Genomic DNA, 25347 nt, shown 5'->3' with positions numbered 1-25347 from the left:
AGAAAATGGTCAAATACTTTGATGATCATTTCACTAATTTTCTCATGGAAAAACATTTCAAGGATTTTCACAAATGTGGTGATTTCCTGCTTTTCTTTTGAATTATACCACAAATTTTTAATTCATTGTCAATAATTTTGAATTTTGAACGATTGGTTTGACAAAACAAGCATTGTGAAGGAGGCACTTTGGGCTCTGAGAACTTGTGATTATGCATTTCTCTTTTTCACCATTTTCATCATGTTTACAAATCAAGCAATCCATTAATCGAGAAAGATGAATCCATAATGAAAAAAATCATTAGTTTCATTCACATGGAAAATAGTTATGATATTAGCTGCACCTCATCCACCTACAACAGCAAAATCCTGCTCTTAGTGCATGAGTAGTGATGATATAATCGTAATCCTAATAATAGTTTAATAGTGACAGGAGACATTTCCTGCATTGAGTACTTTTAATTATTTAAATAAATTTTCCTTATTAAGCCTATACTTGGATACTTTTGCATTTTCAATGCAGGACTCTTACTCGTAACAGAGTATTTTTACAGCGCAGTATTACTACTTTTGCATAAGTAAATGGTCTGAATACTTCTTCCATCACCAGTCTTCAGTGGTCTCTCGGCAGGCTGAAGTTTTAAGCCAACACCTAGCGGCCATCGCTGGTACTGCATCTCCCATTTCCGCGTCAGTTGCGTTCACGGTCGGCTCCAGGTTTTCGGGCGAGTCCGTGAGCAGCGCCTCTGTCCCACCCTAACTTACGTAAAAGCATCCGTTGTTCTGCTGGACTTTACCGACAGTCGCACACATGAATCAGGGGGACACTGTAGTCTTAGTAGAAGCAGTGTACAGAGTGTTCACTGGAGAGAAAAAATAAGTTTGGGAAGTTTTAAACCATGAAAAGCTGCGGAATAATTTGTTTTTAAGAAACGGAAAACAAGATCACCAGATTAGAGCAAGGTAAGTAACAAATCTTTATTCTTTTTTCTTCATTAGATGACCTCCAAGGTAAATTACTCATTTTACCCAAAAATATGTGTGAGAGAAAACTATTCAACTGACTGGATTAGTTTAATTACTGTGACATTGTTTTAGAGAAAGTTTTACTGATTCAGTTTAATTACTGTGACATTGTTTTAGAGAAAGTTTTAGTGATTCCTCACTGTCCACATGTTTTCTGTGTTGAATGTCATTATTTATCATTCATCACTTTCACATCCTTTCTTGAAATGTATATTTTTATGCCTATTATTTCTGTTTTGTTTTTTTTTTGTTTTTTTTTTCCATTTATACTTCCTTCCATGCATCCTTACCTCACCTTAAAATCTGTTACCATTTAAAACATTAAGAAGACGGCCTCCAGCTTCTGTTACTGGATAATGTCACATCAGCAGTGACAGAGCAGGAAGTCCCACATCTCTTGGGGAAAACTAAAAACGCTCACATTTAGTAACTTTCACAAGAGGGTCTCTCATGTCCCTGTAAGTGGATGATATGTGAGCTTTGGGTCCTTGTGGTATTTTATGATCCCTTTCTATCACTCGGACAGGTTTAATATGCAGTTGGTCCTCACTGCCTTCACACACCTCCACCAAACAACCTAATCCCTCGCTTTTAGTCTGTCTAATAGTTTATCAAGGGCAGCCTCTCTTTGTTTCTCCGTCTTTTTACTGTCCATTGCCCGCTGAAGTGTAAAGGCATGATAATCCGGATGTCAGACAGGGCTGTGAGTCATGCCTCTCCCTCGGTGGGACCCCAGCTCTGGTGTTTGTGTTGCTCCTTTGCAGCAAAGTCTGACTTAGATGAGCTGTCAGTGTCAGGAACAAAGTTGTGTGATTCAAAATGAAGCCGTGGAGGGACATGTGAGGATGTCATGTTGTTTGTGCAGAGAAGCTTGTGCTTATGCACCAGTTGTAGTGAGTAAATGAGTGTAGTGATTTATGTGTTGAACAGACAGGTGGTGTGATTCTGCCTGCTCGAGGAAACACATCCTTCTGACCAATGAGAGGCCGGACTCACAGCCGTGTGATTGGTGTTGGCATCAGTCCTCTCCTAGTTTTTCCATATATCCCAGCCCCAAACAACAGAGCTCTTTTTATGTCACTCAGGACCTGCAGATGTCTGGACTTCTGTGCGTTATTCATATGATTTTTACTCTTTTTTGGCTTCGACAGGACGCCCACATGCTTCAGCATCATTTCCAGTTTCCCCTGAAGAGGAATTTGACACGTCATTGTGATAAAAGGGATGAATGAGGTACAGAGAGGTTAAAGGTCAAATGTATACCTCAAAATAAACTTCACTTTTACACGGGAGTTTCTAGGGTTCCTTTGGTAATTGTAGTTCAATGTCTCATTACTTTAATTTTGTATTATTTTATCCAGTTTGCTCTGATTATAGCATAGAAAAACCCAATGTAACTATTGCTATTTCTGTGTTTCCTGTAGTAAATTGTAATAATTACTTCCTAGACTGCGCACACACACATGCACAGAAATGACAGCTGATCTTTAACTTACGACTAAGAGAAAGAAAAAACACCAGACAAACTGTTGAAGTGGCAGAGGTACGTTTAGCAGGCCAGAAATGTGCTAATGTTGACACCGTGAACCTGGGATGCATGCGGTTAAAATACGTATGACAAGTTACAAGTTCTGTAAACATAACTTCTGTTTGTTTAGAAGGAAATTCCACAGGGAACAAGACTTTCCATTTGTCCAAGCATGTCCTGCTACCTGAAGGCCACGCAGCTCACTCTGATCGTTTTGTCATGGTGTTTGTTTGTTCCAGGGCCGCTCTGCTCTCCTCAGAAGGTGCCACCTCGCCTTGTCCAAGGCCGACACCCTCGGCTCTGTCCCTTCCAGAGATGCCGTCTCTGTTGACCCGGGAGATGGCGGGGCGGCTCAGCCTGAGGGCGATGCGGCGTTCCCCCTGTGTGAGCTCTCAGACCTGTTCGAGAGCGAGGACGCCTCCCCGGCCACTCAGGACACGAGTCAGGGTTCAGCCCTGGAGCTGGTTCAGCCCGGCCAGCCCGCGGACAGCAGGCAGAACCTGCGGATGAAGTTCCAGGGCGCTTTCAAGAAGGGCATCTCCAACCCTATGGACCTGCTGGAATCTACCATATATGAGTCAAATGTGGTTCCAGGCCCCAAGAAAGCTCCCATGGACTCGCTCTTTGACTATGGCACCTACAGGAACACTAGCAACCAGAAGCGACGCAGAAAGAAGCTCCCAAGAGGGTGAGAAAGGGCCTCACTGTCTCTAAACGTTAGGATTTAATAAATGTGTGTTCCTTTCGACTTCTTAGTTTAAGGGTTTACTTTTACTGTCTTAGCAGTTGGGAACCTAGACTGTTTTTTTCCCAGGCACAAAAGGGCTGGTTTGGAAAAATGTCATAAAAACAAAAAACTCCTACAAGTGCCACTCTGTAGACAGAGGTGTGCCACATGAGGAAGTATGCACACACACACACACACACACACACACACACACACACACACACACACACACACACACACACACACACACACACACACACACACTGCAGGCCAAGCGCTCCCTCATTCAGCCCATTCACTGATGTAACAGAGGACATGTTGTTGGTCCCCCTGCAGCAGCAGTTGAGGTAATATTTAGGCTGCCGCCTGTTCCTGGCTGCTCTACCTGTCCCACACACACAGAGGTCTATTTACTGGAGCACTCGAGGGTGTGGCCGTTTGCTTAAAAGATGGTTTGTGCACCAAACGCCCATTCAGCTCTTTATTTTCTGTCAATGAAATGTAGAAAGAATCCATGAATTACAGCGAATGTTTGACACAGTAACATCACGCCATGTTTTTGTGTCTCCTCAGTAAAACTGAGGCGTCCTGTGATGACAGCCAAAGCTCGGACCCACCCAAAGTCATGAAAATATTCAACCGCTCTATCCTCTTCGAGTGTGTGTCACGTGCAGACACCGAGGCCCTTGAGGGTCTGTTGGAGTACCTGCAAACTCATGAAAAGAGGTTAACTGATGAGGAATTCAGAGGTGAGACTAGAATGTGCTGTCACTCAAATCAGATGTCTGTGACAGATTCATTTCTCGCTTGTATCTCGACTGTCTTTGCTCTAAACTGGGCGTTATCCGCTGACCTTTTCTATTTCCTTGCTACTCTCTCATTGTTGCTTTTGGGTGAGAGGATGTGAGAGGGAAAATGTGGGGTGACATCAGGGGTTTTGTTCCGATAGAGGCAGGCCAAGGGGAAGCTTCCTGTGTGTGTCTGAGAAGCTTTTTCAGGCTGATAACAGGGAGCAGAGAGAAATCACAGCAAACTGTCGACTCCTTCAGAGAGTTAAACTGGACTTTTTTTTTTAACTGAGAGACTAAAAATAGTGCTTGCGTGACCCCTGTCCTTTACAGTTTGATCTTATGAACCCTGAATGTTTATCCGGATGCGACAATTCCAAAAACTCTGTCTTTTGTCATTTACCCGTTTCCAGTAGAACATTTAGAAGAGCGTACCAGGAAGTCATATTTTACAGGCCATGACAGTAGAGGCCCAATCAGGGGTTACAAGAGGCTACTTCTGGAGTTGGTTTATGGAAAGATTGTTCAACTAATTAACAAAAAATATGCAGAAATGATAATTTTATAGCAAGAAAAATCAAAACTATTAAAGATAGAAAGAGGAGTGAGCTTCAGTGGGCGAGGACAAATGCTAACCACAATATCCACATTTACACAGTTAGAACTGGATGGGTTGTGCTGATGAAGGTGTAGATTTATTTACATAAATAAGCGTACTAATACTAAAAATATTCTTTGTTTTAATTTAATTTTTGCACCAGAGCCATCCACCGGTAAGACGTGTCTGCCCAAAGCCCTGCTCAACCTTTACGGTGGGCAGAACGTCACCATCCCACTGCTGGTGGACATAGCAGAGAAGACCGGAAACCTCAGAGAGTTCATAAACTCGCCCTTCAGGGATGTCTACTACAGAGGTATGGAAATAACCCGCTAGCGATAACATGCAGCCACAGAATCTTTTGTCATTTTTAGGGGAGTCGTTTAAATAAATGATGGTCTGATTTGAATTTTGCTGTTTTGTGGAAGAAGCCTTCATCTTCCACTCAGCTGAAGCTGGCAGAGACAGTGTTTTGTTATTGTAGCTCCCCCGCCCGGTGGGTGAGGCCCAATTAAGGGGAACAGGACTGTATTTACAGTACAGTATGTATATGAACAGTGACTGTTCAAAGCTCTGTAAATGATAATATCCAGGTGTTGGAAACCTCGTCTTTAGGTTTCAGGAAGACCTTGTTACACAAACCGTGGTGCTGCTCTTCATTGTTTTCTCCATGATTGTCTGATCGGCCTATTTACATAATCACACACGATTCACACAAGTCTGGTAGTCAGTTTGAAAATTCCTTTTTTTTGCTCGTGCATGAAATATTTTTTATGTGACAGCATAAAAAATGTTTAACGTTTCGTTTTTAATGGGTTCTGACCCCATAGAAACAACCTGCACATAAATTTACCCCTCATGGCTTTTAGTTCATTTTTTATGACCTCCACCCTCAAGCTCATAACGGGCCGTCAGCTTCTCAAAAGAGAATAAATCCTGTAGACAAATGGCAAGAGTCGACACTGTTTCTGTTGTGTAACTGCTTTTTTTGCTTACACAATGCCTGTCAACATATTTAACCCTGTGCTCCTCATTTCGGTAATTACCTCTTGGAAAACACATTCTTTCAGCTGATATTTTTTAATTGAACACAGCAAACAAAGCAGCAGCTAATACTGATACTAGTCCAAATGTTTCTGTGCTGTTGTCAGGCCAGACGGCGCTCCACATTGCCATAGAGCGCCGCTGTAAGCAGTATGTGAAGCTGCTGGTGGAGATGGGAGCTGATGTTCACGCCCAGGCCAGGGGACGCTTCTTCCAGCCCAGAGACGAGGGGGGCTACTTCTACTTCGGTAATGACCTTTGTCAGCACATAAATCTAGTCTGGAAACAAAAGAGTTCATTGTGCTCCTATATTTCTGCTTCTGGCAAACCCTATAGTCTCTCCTTAACTGATAAAACACTGCAGGCAGAGGGTCACACAAAGAGTTCTGGAAAAGTGTTAGTGTATTTTCTGCCTCATATGGTGGAAATGATGTAGTGTGTCTGTGGTTTCTATGACTTCACTGGTAAATCTTTTAGTTTCCACTCTGGCTCTGACTTTCTATCAAGTGGTTGTTCTGTCTTTAACATCAAGGTTTTGTGATGTGGACTGCAGCAGCTGCCAGGATACAGTAAAATAGTTAACATGTGGTACACGGTCCTGGCAAGAGACCTCTGTTTCCATGGAGAAATGATGTGACATAAGACCCCACCCTTTCTCCTTTTAACCTGGCAGGTTTTAGCTGAGCAAACACTGTCAGGATGCTGCTGTGGTCCAGAGGTGCAATCCACCCTATGCCCAAATGTTTTTGAAGTAGCGTACGAGAAACCGTCACTGGTGGTGCTCCAAAAACACATGAAAAGACAAGCATTAGGTCATATGTTCAAGAGGTGCGTCCAGTGAAAGGTGTCAGTGTTCTGCAGTTAAGAAAAGTAAACATCCTCTGTTGAGCCTCCTCTGGGAAGAACCTCACCGACCTGGAAATTAATGAGTCTGTAAACTGAGCTCAGCACACTGCCCTCTGCTGGCGACTGTTAACGCCCAACCTCCTGCATCACAGTATGTGGTACCCAGAAAAAGACATTTCTGCATGTATAAAAGTGTGTCCTCTTATCCGTCCAATGATAATTATAGCAGATATAATTGATTTTAATGTTACTCTCCAACAACACAGAATAGACAGTAGAAAAAGCTTGTTATGGACCCTGTTTTATTTTTTACCCAACCCAGTTTTAAGAACAGTTTATTTGATTACACTCATGTGTTATACTCCTCACTCATCACAGAGGAGATGATTTCTATTTGCACTTAGCACGGTTGTCATTCCCAAATCCCAGCGTGTCCGGGCACAGTGTGAGTAATTTGCTGCGGAGCTTTGCAGTGAGGTGAACAGGAACCTGGCAGGGCTGATGGCTAATGGGATTTAGACTCACGCTAACACTCTGCATGCACCCGTGCAAATCCATGAAGAGGAGCGTTTCTATGTGAGGTGACAAAGTAATCTGTCACCCATGGCAACGGCTCATTTTCAGCAGCTGCTTTTGGCACTCTGGCCTCTTTGCGCCCCTCCCTCAAACAACTGCTAATTGTGCTGTTTTCATAGCGGGGATTTAAGTCAAATCTTTGATCCATGTTTAGTATGCTTTGCGAAAAACATACAGATGCCAGCTACAGTTCTTAATTAACCCTCCTGTTGATTTGCTTATTTTTAATCTGAAATACAGTTCCTTTAATCCCCTGTGAATCCAGTATGAAGTATTCCTCTCTCTCTCTGTGTGTGTGCCCAGGTGAGCTTCCTCTCTCACTGGCTGCATGCACTAACCAGCCTGACATAGTGCACTACCTGACTGAGAATCCGGACAAGAAGGCCGACCTGCGGCGACAGGATTCACGTGGAAACACGGTGCTGCACGCCCTGGTGCACATCGCAGACAACACCAAGGACAACACACGTTTCCTCACAAAGATGTACGACCTGCTGCTAATCAAGAGTGCCAAGCTCTACCCAGACTGCAACCTGGAGACGGTGCTGAACAACGACGGCATGTCACCTCTCATGATGGCCGCCCAGCTGGGCAAGATAGGGGTAATGATACATCTTATGATACATCTACATCATCACATTTCGTCAGGTCGTAATAATATTAAGTCCAAGTCGAAAGTCAGCTTCTCCATTTTCCTCCAGGTGTTTCAGCACATTATCCGACGTGAGATCAAAGATGAAGAAGCGCGTCATCTGTCACGTAAGTTTAAGGACTGGGCCTATGGGCCAGTGTACTCCTCCCTCTATGATCTGTCCTCGCTGGATACATGTGGAGAGGAACCGTCTGTCCTGGAAATCCTCGTCTACAACAGTCGCAATGAGGTGAATGGGAAGATTTTGTTTAGAAAATTCCGTCATTCCTACTTTAAAAAATAGAGCTTAGATGAAATATTGTTGATCAGAGTATTAAGAGCAACACAACACATAAAAGATTTCTTATTTAATCTCTTGTTTCTGGTCCTGATGTCAGAACCGCCACGAGATGCTGGCAGTGGAGCCCATCAATGAGCTGCTCAGGGCCAAATGGCAGAAGTTTGCTGCAGTCACCTTTTACATCAGCGTGGTTTCCTACCTCATCACCATGATCATCTTCACCTTAGTGGCATATTACCACCCAACGCAGGAAACGGTGGGTGAGAAGCTGCTGAAAATGTAGACGTTTTCACAGCGTGGCCAGATTGCATGGGAAATGATCAATGATTCATGATGAGAAACTGATGAACATGCCCATGCGGCACTTTTCAGGACACCACATGAGCATATTAGTATCATAGCAGGTATTTAGCTTTTTGCTCATTTAGTGTATCTGTTATGGTTTTTTTATGAAGGCCACATATGCCTTACATTGGATGGTTTAATACTGTTTGCACCGATCTTGCAGTAAATGACAGAACATGTAAACATTCTGGGAAATATCCTTATCTGCCTTTTTGCCAAGAAGTAGATGAGAAGATTTGATGCCATTCTTGTACTTGTACCTAAATATGAAGCCACAGCCAGCAGCTGGTTAGCTTATATTAGCATAAAGACTGGAAACGGGTAAACAGATGGCCTGGCTCCTTCCAAAGTTTAAGAAATCCATCCATTGGCACCTCTATTTTCTTCTAATTAACACATTACATTTTATTTGTTTACTTTGCACACAAACAGATACCAAGTATGTGCTAATGCTAAGCTAAGCTAACTGGCTGCAGTCTTACATTGATAACAATCTTCTCATCTAACCTTTGGCAAGACAGCAAACAGGTGTAGTTCCCAAAATGGTTGGTTTTGTCAGATGCTAATTCTCAGTTTGGTTTATGTTGTGTATGCATCATGTTTTATTGCCGACATGTTCAGATTGAGTTGAATCTGAATTAAATGAATATGTTCTGCTGGATAAGCATTGTGTTCCTTCCTCCCAGCCTCCGTACCCTTACACAACATCCTCTGACTACTTGCGCATGGTGGGAGAGATTGTCACCTTGGCATCAGGAATCTTCTTCTTCCTCACCAACGTGAGTCAGTACGCTCTGATGCCACTTTATAGTTTGATCATTGGCTGCTCGCTGCCGTCTCCCAGCCTCCTGCATCAAACTCAAACCTGTAACAACAGCGTTTGTTGTCATTATGGAAATGTCTCTCCTGCACTTTGCAGATTAAGGACCTCTTCTTGAAGAAGTGCCCCGGGGTGAAGTCTTTATTTATTGATGGGTCCTTTCAACTGCTGTAGTAAGTCTCCATCCTCTGTCCTTGCTCCGTCTCTTCATCACCTCTGCTGTAGCTCATGCTGACTGTTACCCGAGGCAAATTTTTGCTTCCTCTTAATTGAGTTATCTAATTAATTCCTCAACCTCCTCCCTGGCATGTTTTTGTAGTTTACATCTTTAATTAAGCCCATGATACAAACAAAGAGCTGAGAATGTCGTGCACCTCTCTGAACCATGTTGATTTAAATCATTAGCAACATGGCTGTGATGTTCTGTTAAAAATGCTAAATGCCAGCAGTCTTGTTTTCATGCCTTCATGTATCCCTTCAGTCTTGCAGACTTCAGCACTGGAACCAGTTCCTTGACGAGCTTTTTCTCTGTCCTCTCTAGCTTCATCTACTCTGTACTGATCGTAGTCACCGCTGCTCTCTACCTGTCTGGCATTAAGGCTTATGTGTCTGTGATGGTGTTTGCACTTGTCCTGGGCTGGATGAACACTCTTTACTTCACCAGAGGCCTGAAGCTCACTGGCACCTATAGCATCATGATACAGAAGGTTAGATAATGGAGCAAATGAACAGAAATAGAATTAAAATGGAACATCAGCATCCATGTGTATGTAAACACTCTTTTTATTTTTGGTTTTCAGATTCTTTTCAAAGACCTTTTCAGATTTCTGCTGGTGTATGTGCTCTTCATGATTGGATATGCATCAGGTAGGCTTATGGTTACCTACATCTACAGGTGTACTGTCTATCTGCATTACTCAGAGGGATGGTTTGACATCTTGGGAAACTCACTCATGTCAGGACGACAATTAGGAGTCATCAATAACTCTCATATCTGTCCATAAATGTATATATGACGCAACAGCGAAGGGATGTTAGCTTAGCATAAAGCAAACAGTGTGTTTCCCCCATTTCCAGTCTTCATGCTATGCTAAGATAACTGTACCTGAGCTGTCTGTAGAAACACCGTAGTTTAAAATTGTCAAGTTGTGGCTTTACTGCGTCCAGTCTGGATGCTAAGCTAACCATCTCTTGGCTCTAGCTTCACATTAAACAGAAAGACATGAGAGTGGTGTGGATCTCAGCTAACACATGATAAGACACATAATCCAACTTCTTCTGCTTCCACTCCACAGCCCTGGTGTCCCTGCTGACAGTGTGTCCTCCCCCGGGAACAGAGTGTGACGGGGGCTGTCCCACCTACCCCAACTGCAGGGACCCAGACACCTTCAGTACTTTCCTCCTGGACCTCTTTAAACTCACCATTGGGATGGGAGAACTGGATATGATCCACAGTGCACAGTATCCCGCAGTCTTCCTCATCCTGTTGGTTACCTACATCATCCTCACCTTTGTGCTGCTGCTGAACATGTTGATCGCTTTGATGGGGGAGACGGTGGGACAGGTGTCGAAGGAGAGCAAAAAGATCTGGAAGCTTCAGGTGGGCTGGAAGTACCTGTTTGTGGTGGGCTGGGGCAATGAAATATGATCTAATGCTTTAAAGGGCAAGTTCTCCCAAAAAATGACTCATTGTATAAAGTCATGCAGATTGTTAGCTTAATTTTTCTGGGTTTTGAGATATCCATCTCTGAGACGGCTGCATGTATCTCAACATATGAGGTGAAACAATTTCTGTTTGTTGTACAGTTTTGAAAAATTAAGTTTTCCTGCAGCCACGCTAGCAGCTCTTAGAGTTACTTTGAGCTAAATGCTAACATAAGTGTGCTAATCTTATCATACATTACCTTCACCATATCAACCATTTCAGTTCCTAGTTTTTTCTATTTTTTTAATAGCAGAATTTGGTCATAAACCAAAATAATAATAGACACAATCTTTTTTTTTTTTTTTAAGAGAAATCAGAGGAACAGTCCACTTTTTTATTTGTCACACACTGCTACACATGCTATACACGCCATGCATTGGTGAAATTTGTCCTCCGCTTTTGACCCATCCTGGTAGTCCTTCCTGCGGCAGACCAGGAGCGGTGGGCTGCCATCCAAACGGCGCCCGAGGACCCAGTTCTCTCTGTCGTCACCATTGACTTTTAACCCAATGATGGCGCTGCGTTAAAAGTTAAAAACTCACCAAAGTGATTCATCCTGGAGTGCTCATGAATGCATGCACCCTATTTCATGGCAGTCCCTCAAATAGCTGCCAAGATATTCCCTTAAAAACACAGCTGTGAACCTCATGGTGGCGCTAGAAGAAAAGTAAAGCAATCACCAAACTGGAGGTGATTAAAGAAATACCTTTTTGTTGTTTTAGTGAATTAAGTAATTAAATGTGTTTACATAATGTATACTCACAGTGGGCAACGACCATCTTGGACATCGAGCGCTCTTTCCCGGTGTGCCTTCGCAGGTCTTTTCGAGTCGGGGAGATGGTGACGGTGGGGAAGAACTGGGATAGCACACCTGACCGACGCTGGTGCTTCAGGTATTTTGCACGAGTCATAATCACAATGCCAGTGCCTCTTCAAAGAAAACTGTCAATCCCAATGGCGTCTTGTTATATCAGGGTGGATGAGGTGAACTGGTGCCACTGGAATCAGAACCTAGCGATAATCAACGAGGATCCAGGCAAGAATGAGACCTGCCAAGCCAACGGGTTGCAGCAGAGCGTCAGAGCCTTGAGGAGAGGTGAGATTCTCACCGTGCTGTCATGAATAAATTCATAGACAAATAAGTATATATTCACTCTAATTTATTCATAAAGATAAAAGAAAATCTTTCTTCTTTTCACCCCCCTCCAGACCGCTGGTCCACAGTGGTCCCGCGGGTGGTGGAGTTAAGTAAGGGTCCGCGGCCTCGTGATCTGGTGATAGAGATGGAGCCGCTGACGCCCAGACACTGACGCCTGCACATGACTTTTACTGTCCTTCTTATGAGGAGACAGCAGAGAGCCATCAGTACCAGTGAGATCACTCTGCAGGGGACGATTTGGCCAATAAGGGTACTAATCTGCACAGATCTCAAGTGCCTTCTGTTAAGAGGAAGTCTAGTAAATATTACAGTAAGACAGTCAGTGTAACAGGACATAGAGGACTGAGCACAGAGACACTGGATGTACAACGTCTTAAACAATCACTGATCTTAAAAATGAAGCCTGAGATCAAAATGAATGGCACAGTGAGCTGGAATATGTTTTTGTACTTGTCACATAAGAATAGAGGGCTTATTCTCATAAACGTACTGTACCTCTGCTTTTCAGACATCAGCGGCGTATCACTCAGGGATTTAAGTCAAGATATTTCAGCATTTCCAGTCTCATTATAGTGTTACAGAAAACAGAATCGTGGGTTATCTAATAGCTAGCAGAAGCATAATTACTGTATTATTGCATTAGCAGTGTAAACAAAAGCTTTGAGAGAAATGCCATCTACAGATACAATCACAATGGAAAATATTTCTTCAACATTGCCATAAATATTCATAGACTTAGAATAGAATACAATCAGCTTTATTTGCTTGGTTTATCTTTAAGAGGTTCATATATGATGTATCATAAAGATTATATTGTATGTGCTAATTTGAATGTTTATTGTTCAAGCTCAGCGAGCATAGAAACAGGACATATTTCTATTTTATAAAGTATATTTTCTTGTTGTTTTCTGTTTTGTATTAATCAAATTGTTTCAAAACTACATAAGTCTCTGACTTGGACTGCCAGCTCAGGCAGCACGGCTCTCATTTGAACTGAAACAATGCACTATGACAATTTCTGATGTGTGCATTATTATATGAACACAAAGACATTGTTCTGAACAAGATGGGCATGATGAGCAGGTTATAGTTGTCAAGCAAATATGCAAATGGCAGACAATAGCGTCCCGTGTTATGGTTTGTCTTTGAATTTCCAGAGTTATTGTTCCTTTGCAGCTGGGGTATTTGCATAATCAACTCTCAGGCCTTGCCATTATGTGCTTCCCCATATTTGCTGCAGTGTTTTCATTGCAATTGGCTCCTTGCCCTATATAGCATCTTGTTTATGCGCAACTACTGTATGTATGCATGTATTTGTGTTATTGTACTGCATGACAGTGCTTGATTAAGAGCAGATAGACCCTACAATTCATTTTCACTAATTCAGTGCTGTTGAAGGTCACAGGTCATTGTTCGCTATGTTTGCATTACTTTTATAAAGAGACATGTCTTTGCATTTATTGTATTGTTTGTACATTGCTGCACAGAACAATAAACACTGAATTCATTTAATAAACCCTAATCTGTCTTGTAATTCCTGCATAGATATAAGATTCTTTTCTTCCAGAAGATTTTTCCAATCAGTGGTCTACTTCAGTGGTTGAATTATTTTAGCCTGTGCTACTAATCAGCATCCGCTTGAAATTCATTCATTTTTATTAATTTGATTTCATTATTTAATCAAAAACAATATGGAATGAATGAAAGAGATGATGAAAGAGAAAAGCTTCACATGGAAAATAAGATTTTCTCTGGGTTTTTAAAATCTGGTTTCTCGTTCTGTCTCCATTTGTGCTTTAGCAGAAAGATAGTAGAGAAGTATATCTGGACAAACCTTTAAATATTTAAATTTATGGTGGTACAATCTCACTATTAGTAGAATATTGTTCTATAATTCTTTGCATGAAAACCCACATCTTATATTACCATACTGGAGGTTAATAATCTTTCCCACAGGGGTTTTATAACATTACAGGTGTAAAAAAAATATGTTCTTGTTCTCAGTGTATTTCTAAAAAACAAAGCAAAACAAGTCCACATTCAATCCAATTTAATCCCAAAAAAGATGAGGGGTTCTGTTCAGTCTTCATCTGTGCAGTTCCATCTCTGGCCTGCTGATGGCTGCAGAGGTCTAAATTCATCTGCCGTGTTGGCGTAAAGATCCCAGTTGAGACAGGCGAGTGTTAGCCGTCTACTCATGCATGTACTGCGAGGGCACAAATTTTTTTAATCACAGCTGTAAATATTGTATTGTCAGTGCTAACTGTTATTACTATAATAGGTTATAGTTTGTGGAATGCAGTCCACTTATGGAGCATTTTTTCCTGTGGCTCTCAGGTCTCGTTGACCTCACTCTAACACAGCCAGTAATTACGGGCTTTTGCCTTCCTAATGAAACCACAAGCTGGCAACAATTTATGAACTGCTTCATTTCCTTTCACCTTTCATAATTACACCTCACCTTTCCTCTTCCTCTTTAAAATGCTACAGTGGTGATTCTCACTCATGATAACTAGGGCCTCACCCCTCACCTCCCATCCTCCTCCTTCTCCTCCTCTCTCTCCCCTCTGAGGCGGGCAGCGCTGAAGGACACAGGGAATCTCTCACCACCTCAGAGAAGAGGCTAATCCTCTTTGCCCCAACTTTAACTGGGCCACTAATCCTCCAGGTTTATCTAAGCAGCGAGCACCTAGCGCTGCTGACAACTTGGCCTGCCCTCCTCCCTGCAGCCTGTTAAGTAGGGCAGGGCTCGGTCCTGCAAGCGTCACTGTCAGCAACTCTGGAACCGCACACTTGCACAGGAAGTGTGAGCTGTTAACAAAATGGCTCACTTGCTTGCAGCATGTGTGCGCTCGCTGCCACAAATGTGTCTCAACAAACCAAGTGACAGCCAAGCAGGATCATGTTGTAACGGCCCTCATTTAGTAACTGCACGAGTGAAAGTTGACAGTCTCAGCCAAAGGTCTTAAGTAAACTAACTAGCTTAGGTATTGGCAGTACAGATTGTTCAGCTATTGTCCAGCCAGTTAAGCTTTAAGGTGTTTAGGCTGATGAGTCTCAAGCGGTTACTGGGCTGGACTTGGGCCAACTCATTCTTTATTCACTAAACAACACTCCAGACTGTCTGATGGCTTCAAGAGAAACATTTGTTGTCTGCCTGAGGTCCAGCAGTCTGATCCTGGGAGCGAAACCCTCCTACGTATGGGTCACAGTCTCATTCATCATTTCACAGAGTAACGTTGCAAAACAGGTGGATTGATCATCACTGACTGATTCTCTCGGCTAAAAGATGAAATCAGGTTAGGACTAAAAAGAAAACTGCTGGAGCAGGTTTCTCACACTTTTAAGTCAGTGCTAATTTTCTGCCTTCAAATAATTGCTTGAAATTCCTTCCCTGATTCCCACTGAAACAACACAAGGTGTGGTATTTCTAAATGGAATGAGCAATCACAGCAAGCGCTGGGAGATGAGGAGCCAGAGACATATTGTTTAGGTGGCTTGTGAGATGACCTTTCAGTTCATCTAAGATGAAACGAGGCTGCTGAACCCGAAATGATTCAGAGTGTCTAAACTGACAGGCGAGGGCACGGCTGCGGCGGAGCGTCAGCCTGCTGCCCGGCCTCTATAGGCATCTCTCATGATTTATTGTGAAATTGCCATGGACTCAATGTGGCGTGCAGGTGAATGAGTTTTGCTAATAAGAGGAGCATTTCTGCTCCACAGAGCTCTTTTTCTGTCTGAGCGAGCGTGTATGAAATCAGTGTGCAGTCTCCCAGTACCACACGCTCTGGTGGAGGCGGCCGGCTCATCACTCCACGGCTTATCTGATGTTTTAGGTGGGTGGAGAGGTTTGGGAGTGAGGAGAGAAAGGAAGAAAGGCGTCAATATTGAGTTCTTGAAGGCGCATGTGTTGTTTAACATTTTAGATTGGGTGTATTTTGTGTTCCTTATCTTCAGGAAGTGGACTAAGACCATGTTGCACTGGTGTAATCCTGCTCACAAAAAGAATACACAAGAGTACGGCTGATAGCTTGGTATTAGAATATGGACTATCAATGATGAAATTAAAATATAATGCAGAAATAAGCACTAATCTGGCATTTCAGTGTGTTTTTGAATGAAGTGTGACCTGCAGCAAGAGACAAAAATGAGTTGCTGTGCTTTGATTTGTAGCAAATTAGCTTCAGAAAAATGTTTATTTGAGACGTCTGATGTGTCCTCATTATATGGCTTGAACAGCCAGGCTGTCTCGTCTTTGCCACTTTGGTCCATTGCATGTTAAGAGACTTAGCTCGCCTTTGCCTCTGCTTAAGAGAAGTTTCTCCAAGTCCTCATTCAGGGAAAATGTCAATCATTCTCACAGCGTTGAGGCTTCTGTCCCCTTTTTTCTTTCTTTCTTGATTACCCAACATGAGGTTGTTTTCCAGTAATGGCACAGAGGACACATCTTTAGTGAACTGGGAGGCCTCAGTTATGCCAAACATGCTGCTGCAGAGGTGAAAAAGGTCAAGTGAACAACAGGATTGTGGGGGCTGGCATATGGCGGTGATGTGCAAAGTGAATCCTAAGACTAATATGCTTACCTTCATTACAGTAAGGCCTCATCCAGAGTCTTAAAAAATGTTTAAGAAGATGATTACAGGAAGAGAGAGAGAGAGAGAGAGCGAGAGAGCGAGAGAGAGAGAGAGAGAGAGAGAGAGAGAGAGAGAGAGAGAGAGAGAGAGAGAGAGAGAACAACAACAACGGATGAGCACAACAACAAGACAAGCATAGAAGTCATCTGCTTTATTTACTTATGTCAAACAATAATACGTAAGAGAGGAGAGGTCAAATGAAAAACAACCATCTACATTAAAATAAAGAAATTTCAGTCCTGAGATTGACAAAAAGCAGGGAACAGACAAAATATCTACTGTGGTCGTTGGGATGGAGGGGGGACAGTGGCAGTTTCAGCAAATTGAAGATGATGGTTGTGGGGAGATTAGGGGGAGATTGCAGAACTGCAGAGGGGGAAGAAGGTAAGCAATCACTGGGATGCTTGGCTGTAGGCACATTCAAAAGTTGAAAACCCCACGACTAAAGGATTTTACAGCTTTTTTTTATATTCAGACTTCTTATTTCGAAATCTAAGACTCATATATTATCATTTTCCCAAAAAAAAAGCAAGGTATTCTTTACATTTTTTCATCCTGAGGAGACAAAATCATTTTTTAAACATAAATACAACACTGCAGGGAGAACAATAAGAGAGATGCTTTATAGATTTCCCATTTCCATATATATGATTTTTCTCAAGGTTGCGGCACCCTCAGACTTTGGCAGCGTTGGTGCATTTGAGATCATTCGGGAAAAACAGCCCTGTTTGTCCACAGGAACATTCTGAGAGCCACACAAACAGTAAACGGAAACAGGAAGAAAAAAAGCAAAATCCCCAGACTTTTGTGTTTGGATTGGATACAGAAATGTACCCACCACATAAACTAGATGAATATTTGGAGGCCATAAGCTTTATCAGCTGAACATACATAGTTGTGACGCTGAAGAAAAAGCTATAAGCTCCTGGAATTACAACCTGCTGCACTGCCTTTTAGAAAAGGGCTCTGGGGCTGTGCCTTTGGAAAAAAGATCCTGATTTATTTTGTGATCTGTGCTGTTTTTTTTTTGTTTTTTTTTTAAATCTTGTGTTATATTTAACAAATGCTTAAAACAACATTTAAATTGTACGGCGCTCACATGTGACCCATCCAGTTTTATTCAGTCGCACTAAAGAGATGGCACTGTGCTCTAATTCTGTGGCAAAACACAACAAATTTTTAATGACATTGTGCAATACAGCTATAAGGCTGGTGGGCCGACGATACAAGCCTCCTCAGGACCGTCTGTATTATTGATTAAAGTATCTTCTTGCTAGGTAGGAGCCAAATGGAGAGGACTGGCCTCATGACTTTATCTTCTGACGACGTTAAGGAGGGATGCTGGGAAGGACTCTTAGATGAGAGCCCCAGGGGCCCAAGGGCAGCCAGGGGACATGACTGGGGTTGACCAAAGCGGTGTGGAGGGGACGTCAGCCCCCACCACCCACCTCCCTCTGTCATCTGTATGTTAGAGAAGCAGCGCCAAGACTCTACAGAGCGAGCAGCTGCCTTTATTTTCTCTATCCCTCCGTCCCCTCTGTTGTAAGTGAATGAGCTGACCCTGCTTTGAACGGGTCCGTCCACTCCCCTTCCTCCTCAGCAGTATTTAAGGTGCACAATATGCGACTGGACGTCTGCACTGGGTAAAGGTCTTCATGGACTTATTGGGATTTACTAAGGGATTTTTACAAACAGCATAAGTCAATTTCCATCTACTTTGCCCTCAGGCCATCCTCGTGAGTGTCTCATTGCCCTTGAAAACGTGTTAACAGTCAATAGTCTGCAGCCACAGAGATACGCTATAGATCTAAAAGCCCCCCTTCAGATGGTGTTGGGATGGTGTAATTTATCATTTCCTGGGCAACATTTTTCCAAGCATTAAAAACTTAATTACAAATCAAGATTTCACTTAGCAGACTTCAGTAAACTGAGGCACAGTAAGTCTTTCAGTGAGGAACGTGATTTCCTCAGAGCTCGAATCTGAATATGAGGCCGCAGAGCCAAAGAGGGGGGGCTGAAAGCAGCACCAGGAACATGGCAATTATCCTGATTACTGATGCTTCGAGGCTTCTCTGACCCCAAAATCCCTCCCTGTATCTCTCTCCCTCTCTCTGTCTTTTGCGGAGATCTGTCACATTGCACAGGGCCCCTCAGCCAGGCAGGGAGCAACCATGTATAATCCAACAGAAAACAAATCCCCTCGATCAAACACAGCCCAGCTTTTCAAGCAGGCCTCTGAGCCCAGGCGCCATGGTGCGGCGCTGAGGCCCTCTGAGACGCTGTGGAGGCTGTGATTTAGCAACCCCCCCACGCCCCCACCCCCTTACAAACCCTGCCGTCCTCCCCTTCAACACCAGCCAGCCAGTCCTAACCTTCAGTTTGTTTAAGCACTGCTGAACCCTGTTGGCCCCGGACAGGGGGAGGGTGGGCTTAGATAATGACGTGCCATATGCCACTCTGCCTCTGCAGCTGAGTGAGCCGTGCATGGATCAGCTCAGGCACAAATCTATTTGAAATTTAATTCTATTATCCTAATATGGGCTAAGCGTCCATTGTCCAAATCGGGAATTGTAGAATGGACCAGAGTTGGAGAGCTAAGATGCATCCCATCAATAGGAGCTCATTAATGTGTGTAAAAGACCAGGGGGACAGACAGTTTGGAGCCTGTCCAGCAGAAAATGCAGCCATAGAGTGAAGATGGTAAAAGTAACTAAACGCCACCTTATATTTCGTACAATTCAATGGAACCGACTTAAACATTTTGGCTAAAAATAGAAATTCCTTTATTTTGTGTCTTTGTCTCCCTGTTTTATTCAGCTGAACTTGGCTCCAAATGGCGAGATTCCTCTCAGTGCCTAATAGGAAATCCCTTGCTATTTGAAAAGGGTTTGATTTCAACCCTTTGAGTGAATGAATACTCTCCACTGGCAGTGTCCAGCAGCCAGGCGTCACCCAATATTCCCATTAGCAGAGAGGCCTGGTGTCTCAGACCTCCACTGGTGGGAAAGGCCAGACACCAGAAACTCCACTGCCTCAAGTGTCTCCTCTTCACTTCAACATCATGTGACAGGGTTTAATGCTTGGATGCAGAAGCCAAACGGAGGGGATTTAGGGATGGGATGTATCTGTAAATCTGTCAAAATATTTCTACAAGACAGAAAATATGCTGGAATCACACTGTGGCTGGGGTATTAAGCTGTTGAAACAACATGAAAATTTTTCACTGGAATGTTAAGGAGGCTTACTGTGCAAATTTAAGCCAAGGGGCTTGGTATTCTTTCGACTGAAATCTTTGTCAGCCTTCAAACACAGCAGCGTGTCTACAAACACCATTAGCTCAAAATTTAAGGCTCACAGTTAAGATTAAACAAGGGTTATCTTAAGGGAGAAACTGATCTATTTATGGAGTGCAAATGATCAAAGAAACATTATTTCCTGCTTTTCACTTCGTGTTCAATATTCATGAGTGAATCCTTTCTTTTTCCAACAATGCTGTCTGTCCTTTATCTTTGGATGGCCAAAGTGTAAACATTTAAATGATGATCAGTTAAAAAAAATCTGGGTTTTCTCCACAGTTGAGGTTTTATCGCTACAGTACAGGAAAGGATCTACATCACACATCACGCTCCACTCTGGATCTCACAGAGCTGCAGAAACAGGGGCCCAATTTCCCACTGACTTCTAGAGGACATACGTTAAAAAATAATGACAGACTTCAAAGCCAAGATGTGGCTTCTGAATATATTCTTAAAGAAATTTATTTTACACCTCAAAACAAAAAAGGAGAGGGATTAGGGATGTGGTACATTGGGAATGTATTGACAACTGTAGTTTACATTTTTTGGTGTAAGCTCAGAGAAAAATGTTAATACAGTCATAATAATTGCACTTCATAAATCTAGACTGATGCCAGTATTTCCCCACAACAAAGCTCCGTCACTCTCTCTCCAGTTACTAAATTCAATTTACCATTGAAATTTGACGGACAAAAGAAATGCTAATTTAAGACCAGAGGACTGCTGCACTGATCCAATTTTTCTCTTTCACTTGAGTCCCACAAGGCAATAACACATTGCAGTAATTTAAGTGCAGTACATTCAAGGGAATCTCACAGTCATAATAAATATTTCACTGCTCTGAATCATCAAGTTAAGATTGGCCCGGGCTAAATGTGTCCCAACCAGGGGCTGAAACGGACAAGGGCAAGCAGTGAGCCTCGTCTCATTTCATCTGATGTCAGAGGACAGGGCATGATTGTTTTCATTTTGTTTTTTGTTTGCAGGATCAGGGGTGAACGGCACCCCCAAAACAGGACTTCCATGTGTTCCCACCTCTTTCTGTCCTGATGATAACACTGGACAGAAGCAGGGGATGTAGCACTGTAACTACAGGAGTCTCGTGAGAACTTGTGAGCTCTACTCACGCTCCAGAGAATATCTAAAGCCTCCAACAGCAGGGAGCCAAGTCTCCTGTACATTACTCAGATATGATGTTCATGGGACTGGTGAATCAGTTTTTCAGTCTTGGTGGTAGAAATCCTGTAATGACACAATTGGAAAAAAAAAGAAAAGAAAAGAAAAAAAAAAGTCTGAGGATTTTGAAGAACACAAACTAAAATGCACACACGCGCATGCACTCAGCCACATACACGCATAAACATACAGGTTATGTAGATAACCTCCCAATCACATTCTTCATTGTAACATTTCTTTTTATCTTGTTTTTTTTTTTGCGACATTTTCTTTTTAAATAAGTATTTCAAGATTTATTGTAGATTCCAGTGTTGGTTAGGAAAAAGAGCTCTCCGACCGGGTTCTTACAGAACCAAAGCAGCGACTATGCCTCGCACCAGGACATAAGAGACTGCACATCAGCTTAAGGAGGAATCATTAAACCATAAAAACAAAAGTGGAAAAAAATAAAATAAAAAAAAGCATTTGAGACACTTTTCCTCATAGCAGCCGATGCATATAATATACCTACAAATATATAAAACAACAAAAAATAGGTTCAAGTTTTTCAAGTTTCTTAAATATATCATATTCAAACTACCCAATTCCAAACTTCAAAGTTAACAAGATTCAAGCAGTGCAATTTATGTATCAATTATAACAGCAAATAATAACTAATATTGTACTATCCTTTTAATTCAACCTTATGATCCTTGTACATACCCACTCGAGTACTGCCTATAATTTTAGTCTCCACATGTATCTGTATGTGTGTTTATGTGAGTGTTTATGTGTGTGCTGTTACAGAGTTTTGGATTTTGAGAGCAGCCCTAAATGTCGGCCCTTTTAAGACCGTTTCAGTGACAACCTACACAGTAGCTTCATCCTTAGTATTTGGAAGGGGGATACGAGTGGCATATGCACTTCATGTCAACCTATGATTCTCGTCAAAACAGTTCAGGCAAGTAAAATGAAAACCAAAAAACAACAACAACAAAAAAAAGAAGAAAAAATAAATCAATCCAAAATTCCTATTGGCAAACCACACAATGGAACATCTGGAGAATCTTGAAATCCCTTTTCACTCCCACTGGCAATCACTACCACCTTTCTTATTCGGGATTCCCACAGCCTGCCTTGAAACCAACAAACTCAGGGTTGCACAGCACATCAACTGCTCTTCTCTAAGCTCCCACACTAGTTAAAGCAGTGCCACTCTCAACAATCTGTACCCAGAAAAACATCTCTGTTCTTTAACTTTGATTTTCTTCACAAATTTGCAACTCTTGATTCTCTTCCTCCTCCTCTTCTTCCCCCTCTATCTGTAAACAGGGAGGCGGATGTGTGCATGCTGGTGGTCTAACAGACGTGGCACAGACACAGTCTCGTAGCCTTTGCCAAGCATCTGCTCCTTGATGCAGGGTGGGTGGATGTCGTTGATCAGGTACTCCAGAGACTGCAAGCTGCTGCTCAGTACAGACGTGTTGCACAAGCTCTTGCTGGGCAGGCTGCAGCACAAACCTCCCCCGCTGTCTATAGCAGGGTGATGATGATGATGATGGTGGTGGTAGAGGTGATGGTGATGGGGGTAGCCCATCTCTCTGTGCCCCGTGGCTGGCCCTCCTGTGGAGGTGCCCATAAGCTCCTGGGGGTTGTAGCAGTCACTGTCAGGTGTCACCAGCACACTGTTCCATGGTGGGGCAAAGTACTGACCCACTGAGAAATTTCCATGCATACCCACACAGTTCAAAGGGGAAGAGCTGACTTTGTCCAACCCGCCTCCGCCACTGGCACTCGCCGTCAGATGGTAAGGTCTGGAGGAAGAGGAGGACACTTGGGCCGCCATAATCCCGCCCCCTGGAACACAAGTTTCGGGGGACTTGCTGATGGCGCCCCCTCCTCCGCTACCTCCACTGTACATGCGGAGCACGGCCTGTTGATGCTGCTGCTGCTGCTGTTGTTGCTGTTGTTGCTGCTTCTGCCAAAGGATATAGTCCATACCATCAGCATACACACCGGTCTTCATCGCCTCTGCATTTTGAGCCGGCAGCCCAGGCCCTGTGTACACCATGTTAGCCTGGGGACCCATTCCTACCACGTAGCCTCCACCTGAGGAGCTAGAAGAGAGCCCCATGACAGTTGTGCCCTGCTTGGAGGGGCTGGAATTCGACGGTGCTGTCGCCGCCCCTTGGCACACCTGCTGCAGAGCCTGGGCCTGGCAATGCTGGTTGATCTGGTAGATGATGCTCTGGATGGAGGGGAGGTTGGACTGTGCGGGCAGGGCCAGGCCTCGGCCCCCTGTTACAGGAATCACTGAGCCTGCTACAGTGACATTTGGGGGAACCGACAGTCCAGGGCCTTCTGGAGGCTTTGAGGGCCCAGTGTGATATACCATTTGGCCATGGCCACTGGCTAAAGTGCTACTACTAGGGGGTGGGTATGGGGCAACAGCTACGTGGGCTGGAGAGAGCTTAGTCCGTCTGCCTTCCGAGTTCTTCAGAACACCTTTTGAAGGGACAAAGGTGGATGTTGATGATGATGACGATGAGGAGGAGGCCTTGACAATAGCAAGCAGACCATGGTAGCCCCCTGTGTGGAGATGTGGGTAGGGACTGTAGCGTTGCCCTGTGGTGTCATACCCATTCACAGTCCGGTTAAGGTGCTTGTGCTGGGGAACCCTGATGTTGGTGGGGAAGATCTTGATGGACAGAGGACTGTTGGCCGTCTTCTGAGCGTAGGCATCAAGCTCTGCTGCGGTGGGGTAACGTGGGGTATGTGTGGGCACCACCAGCTCACCTGCAAGACAAAACAGAGAGAAGAGTGTGAGTCAAATGAATAATTGAGATTAAAAAAAAACCACAGATGGCTGCCCGTGTAGAAGAACAGAACAGCAGACCAGGAGTTTAATTACCACAAATATCAAAGGAGCCGACAGCAATGGCAGCCACAAAGTCAGATCAATCAATCAATTGCAATAACCACTACTCTGTTACAACAGTAAAACCTGGCAGCATTACAGTGACTACATCTAAAGCAGACTGAAAAACGTCAGTATTCTACAAGTGCAGGTGAATAAAACCAGGCACAAACAGCAGAAACACAGCAGAAGAACCCAATCAGAGTTTGCAAATCGTAAATCAGGGCTGACATTCATTTATGTTCCATCGCTCCCCTCCTCCATTTGAGCTTTCTTTCCATCTCATTTTCACACCCTCCTGTGGAAGTTCATCCCTAGACAAATGGATCTTTTTAAAAACTCATTCTGTCAAAGCCTGGTACCTTAGGCGCTGTTAAATCAGTCCATTGTGAAATTAATTCGGACTCTCTTTAGCATTGAATTGGGTTAGCCTTGGATACCAGGCAAGGAGGGACGAAGGGGAGGGGATAAAAGCTTGTTTAATTGCAGTGGCACATTTGAGATTTATAAGTGGTATCACTTACTGGGTCTTACCCTTGGCCACAGAATTTCCACATTTATTCAATCGAGGAGTACGTGGAGAGGCCCTCACAAAAAAACCAATTAAACATCTATGGGGAATTACTAGCCTGGTTAAGGTTAACTATGTCAGACCAGAGTCAAGTCAAGAAGGCTGGAGTGCTACTATTTGCAAACTTAGTCGAGGATAAAAATGGAAAAATCAGTTTGCAGATGAACACATGCTGAAAAGCATTGAAAAAGACAGAAACTCATTATCATTGAGATCAAAACATAAGACATGCCAATGGTTTTTCCTTGAACATAGAGTAGCAGAAAAAGGCTCTTGTGTTCATGTTATATTGATTGTTATTACATGTCTTCAGTTTACATTCATAGAATAATATATGGCACAACAGACAAAAGGCAAGCACAAAGACTTTGCTATAAATATACATGTAAATGATCTGTACTGTTTGCCATATGAAACCAATCCAATCCCAAAATTCAATTCAGCAGTGAACGTGGCGGGCGAGACTAGCAATGGCCCTCGCTCAATGAGCCAAGGCTTGGCCATTGTGAATTGAGGTGGCAAACAGGAAAATGGCAATTTCTAAAAACCGCACCATGTGTCATTGTTTGGGGGCTGGGCATGGAGGTGAGGGGCCGCGGTGAGATTGGATTTAAACGACATTATTCAGGCAATTTCATGGCTACTTAGCTCAGTGTAACAAAAAGGGTGGGGGGTTGGGAA

At 43.3% G+C, this 25347-nt stretch overlaps 2 protein-coding genes across 3 annotated transcripts in view; one reads left to right on the top strand and one right to left on the bottom strand.

Annotated features, from left to right (window-relative positions):
- Positions 1 to 933: 933 nt before the first annotated feature.
- On the top strand, positions 934 to 13575 carry trpv4 (transient receptor potential cation channel, subfamily V, member 4). Its single transcript, XM_070964324.1, has 17 exons — positions 934 to 962; positions 2177 to 2258; positions 2793 to 3241; positions 3854 to 4029; positions 4830 to 4982; positions 5818 to 5958; positions 7436 to 7734; positions 7834 to 8013; positions 8162 to 8320; positions 9096 to 9188; positions 9329 to 9402; positions 9771 to 9936; positions 10030 to 10096; positions 10525 to 10829; positions 11700 to 11827; positions 11909 to 12030; positions 12144 to 13575. Exons 2-17 carry the CDS (start codon positions 2250 to 2252, stop codon positions 12242 to 12244), a joined length of 2622 nt encoding a protein of 873 aa, XP_070820425.1. The 5' UTR covers positions 934 to 962; positions 2177 to 2249; the 3' UTR covers positions 12245 to 13575.
- A 6894-nt stretch (positions 13576 to 20469) lies between these two features.
- fam222aa (family with sequence similarity 222 member Aa) overlaps positions 20470 to 25347 on the bottom strand; it is a 45910-nt gene continuing 41032 nt past the window's right edge. For both annotated transcript variants that reach the window (XM_070963793.1, XM_070963794.1), the window contains one exon: positions 20470 to 23974. In XM_070963793.1, coding sequence (XP_070819894.1) covers positions 22497 to 23974 — 1478 coding nt within the window. In that variant the 3' untranslated portion in view covers positions 20470 to 22496. The remainder of the gene's footprint in view (positions 23975 to 25347) is intronic.

This window comes from Chaetodon trifascialis, chromosome 6 (genome assembly GCF_039877785.1).
Source record: "Chaetodon trifascialis isolate fChaTrf1 chromosome 6, fChaTrf1.hap1, whole genome shotgun sequence".
Classification (NCBI taxonomy): domain Eukaryota; kingdom Metazoa; phylum Chordata; class Actinopteri; order Chaetodontiformes; family Chaetodontidae; genus Chaetodon; species Chaetodon trifascialis.
The sequence above is the reverse complement of the archived record's forward strand: the minus strand, read 5'-3'. Positions and strand labels throughout refer to the sequence as shown.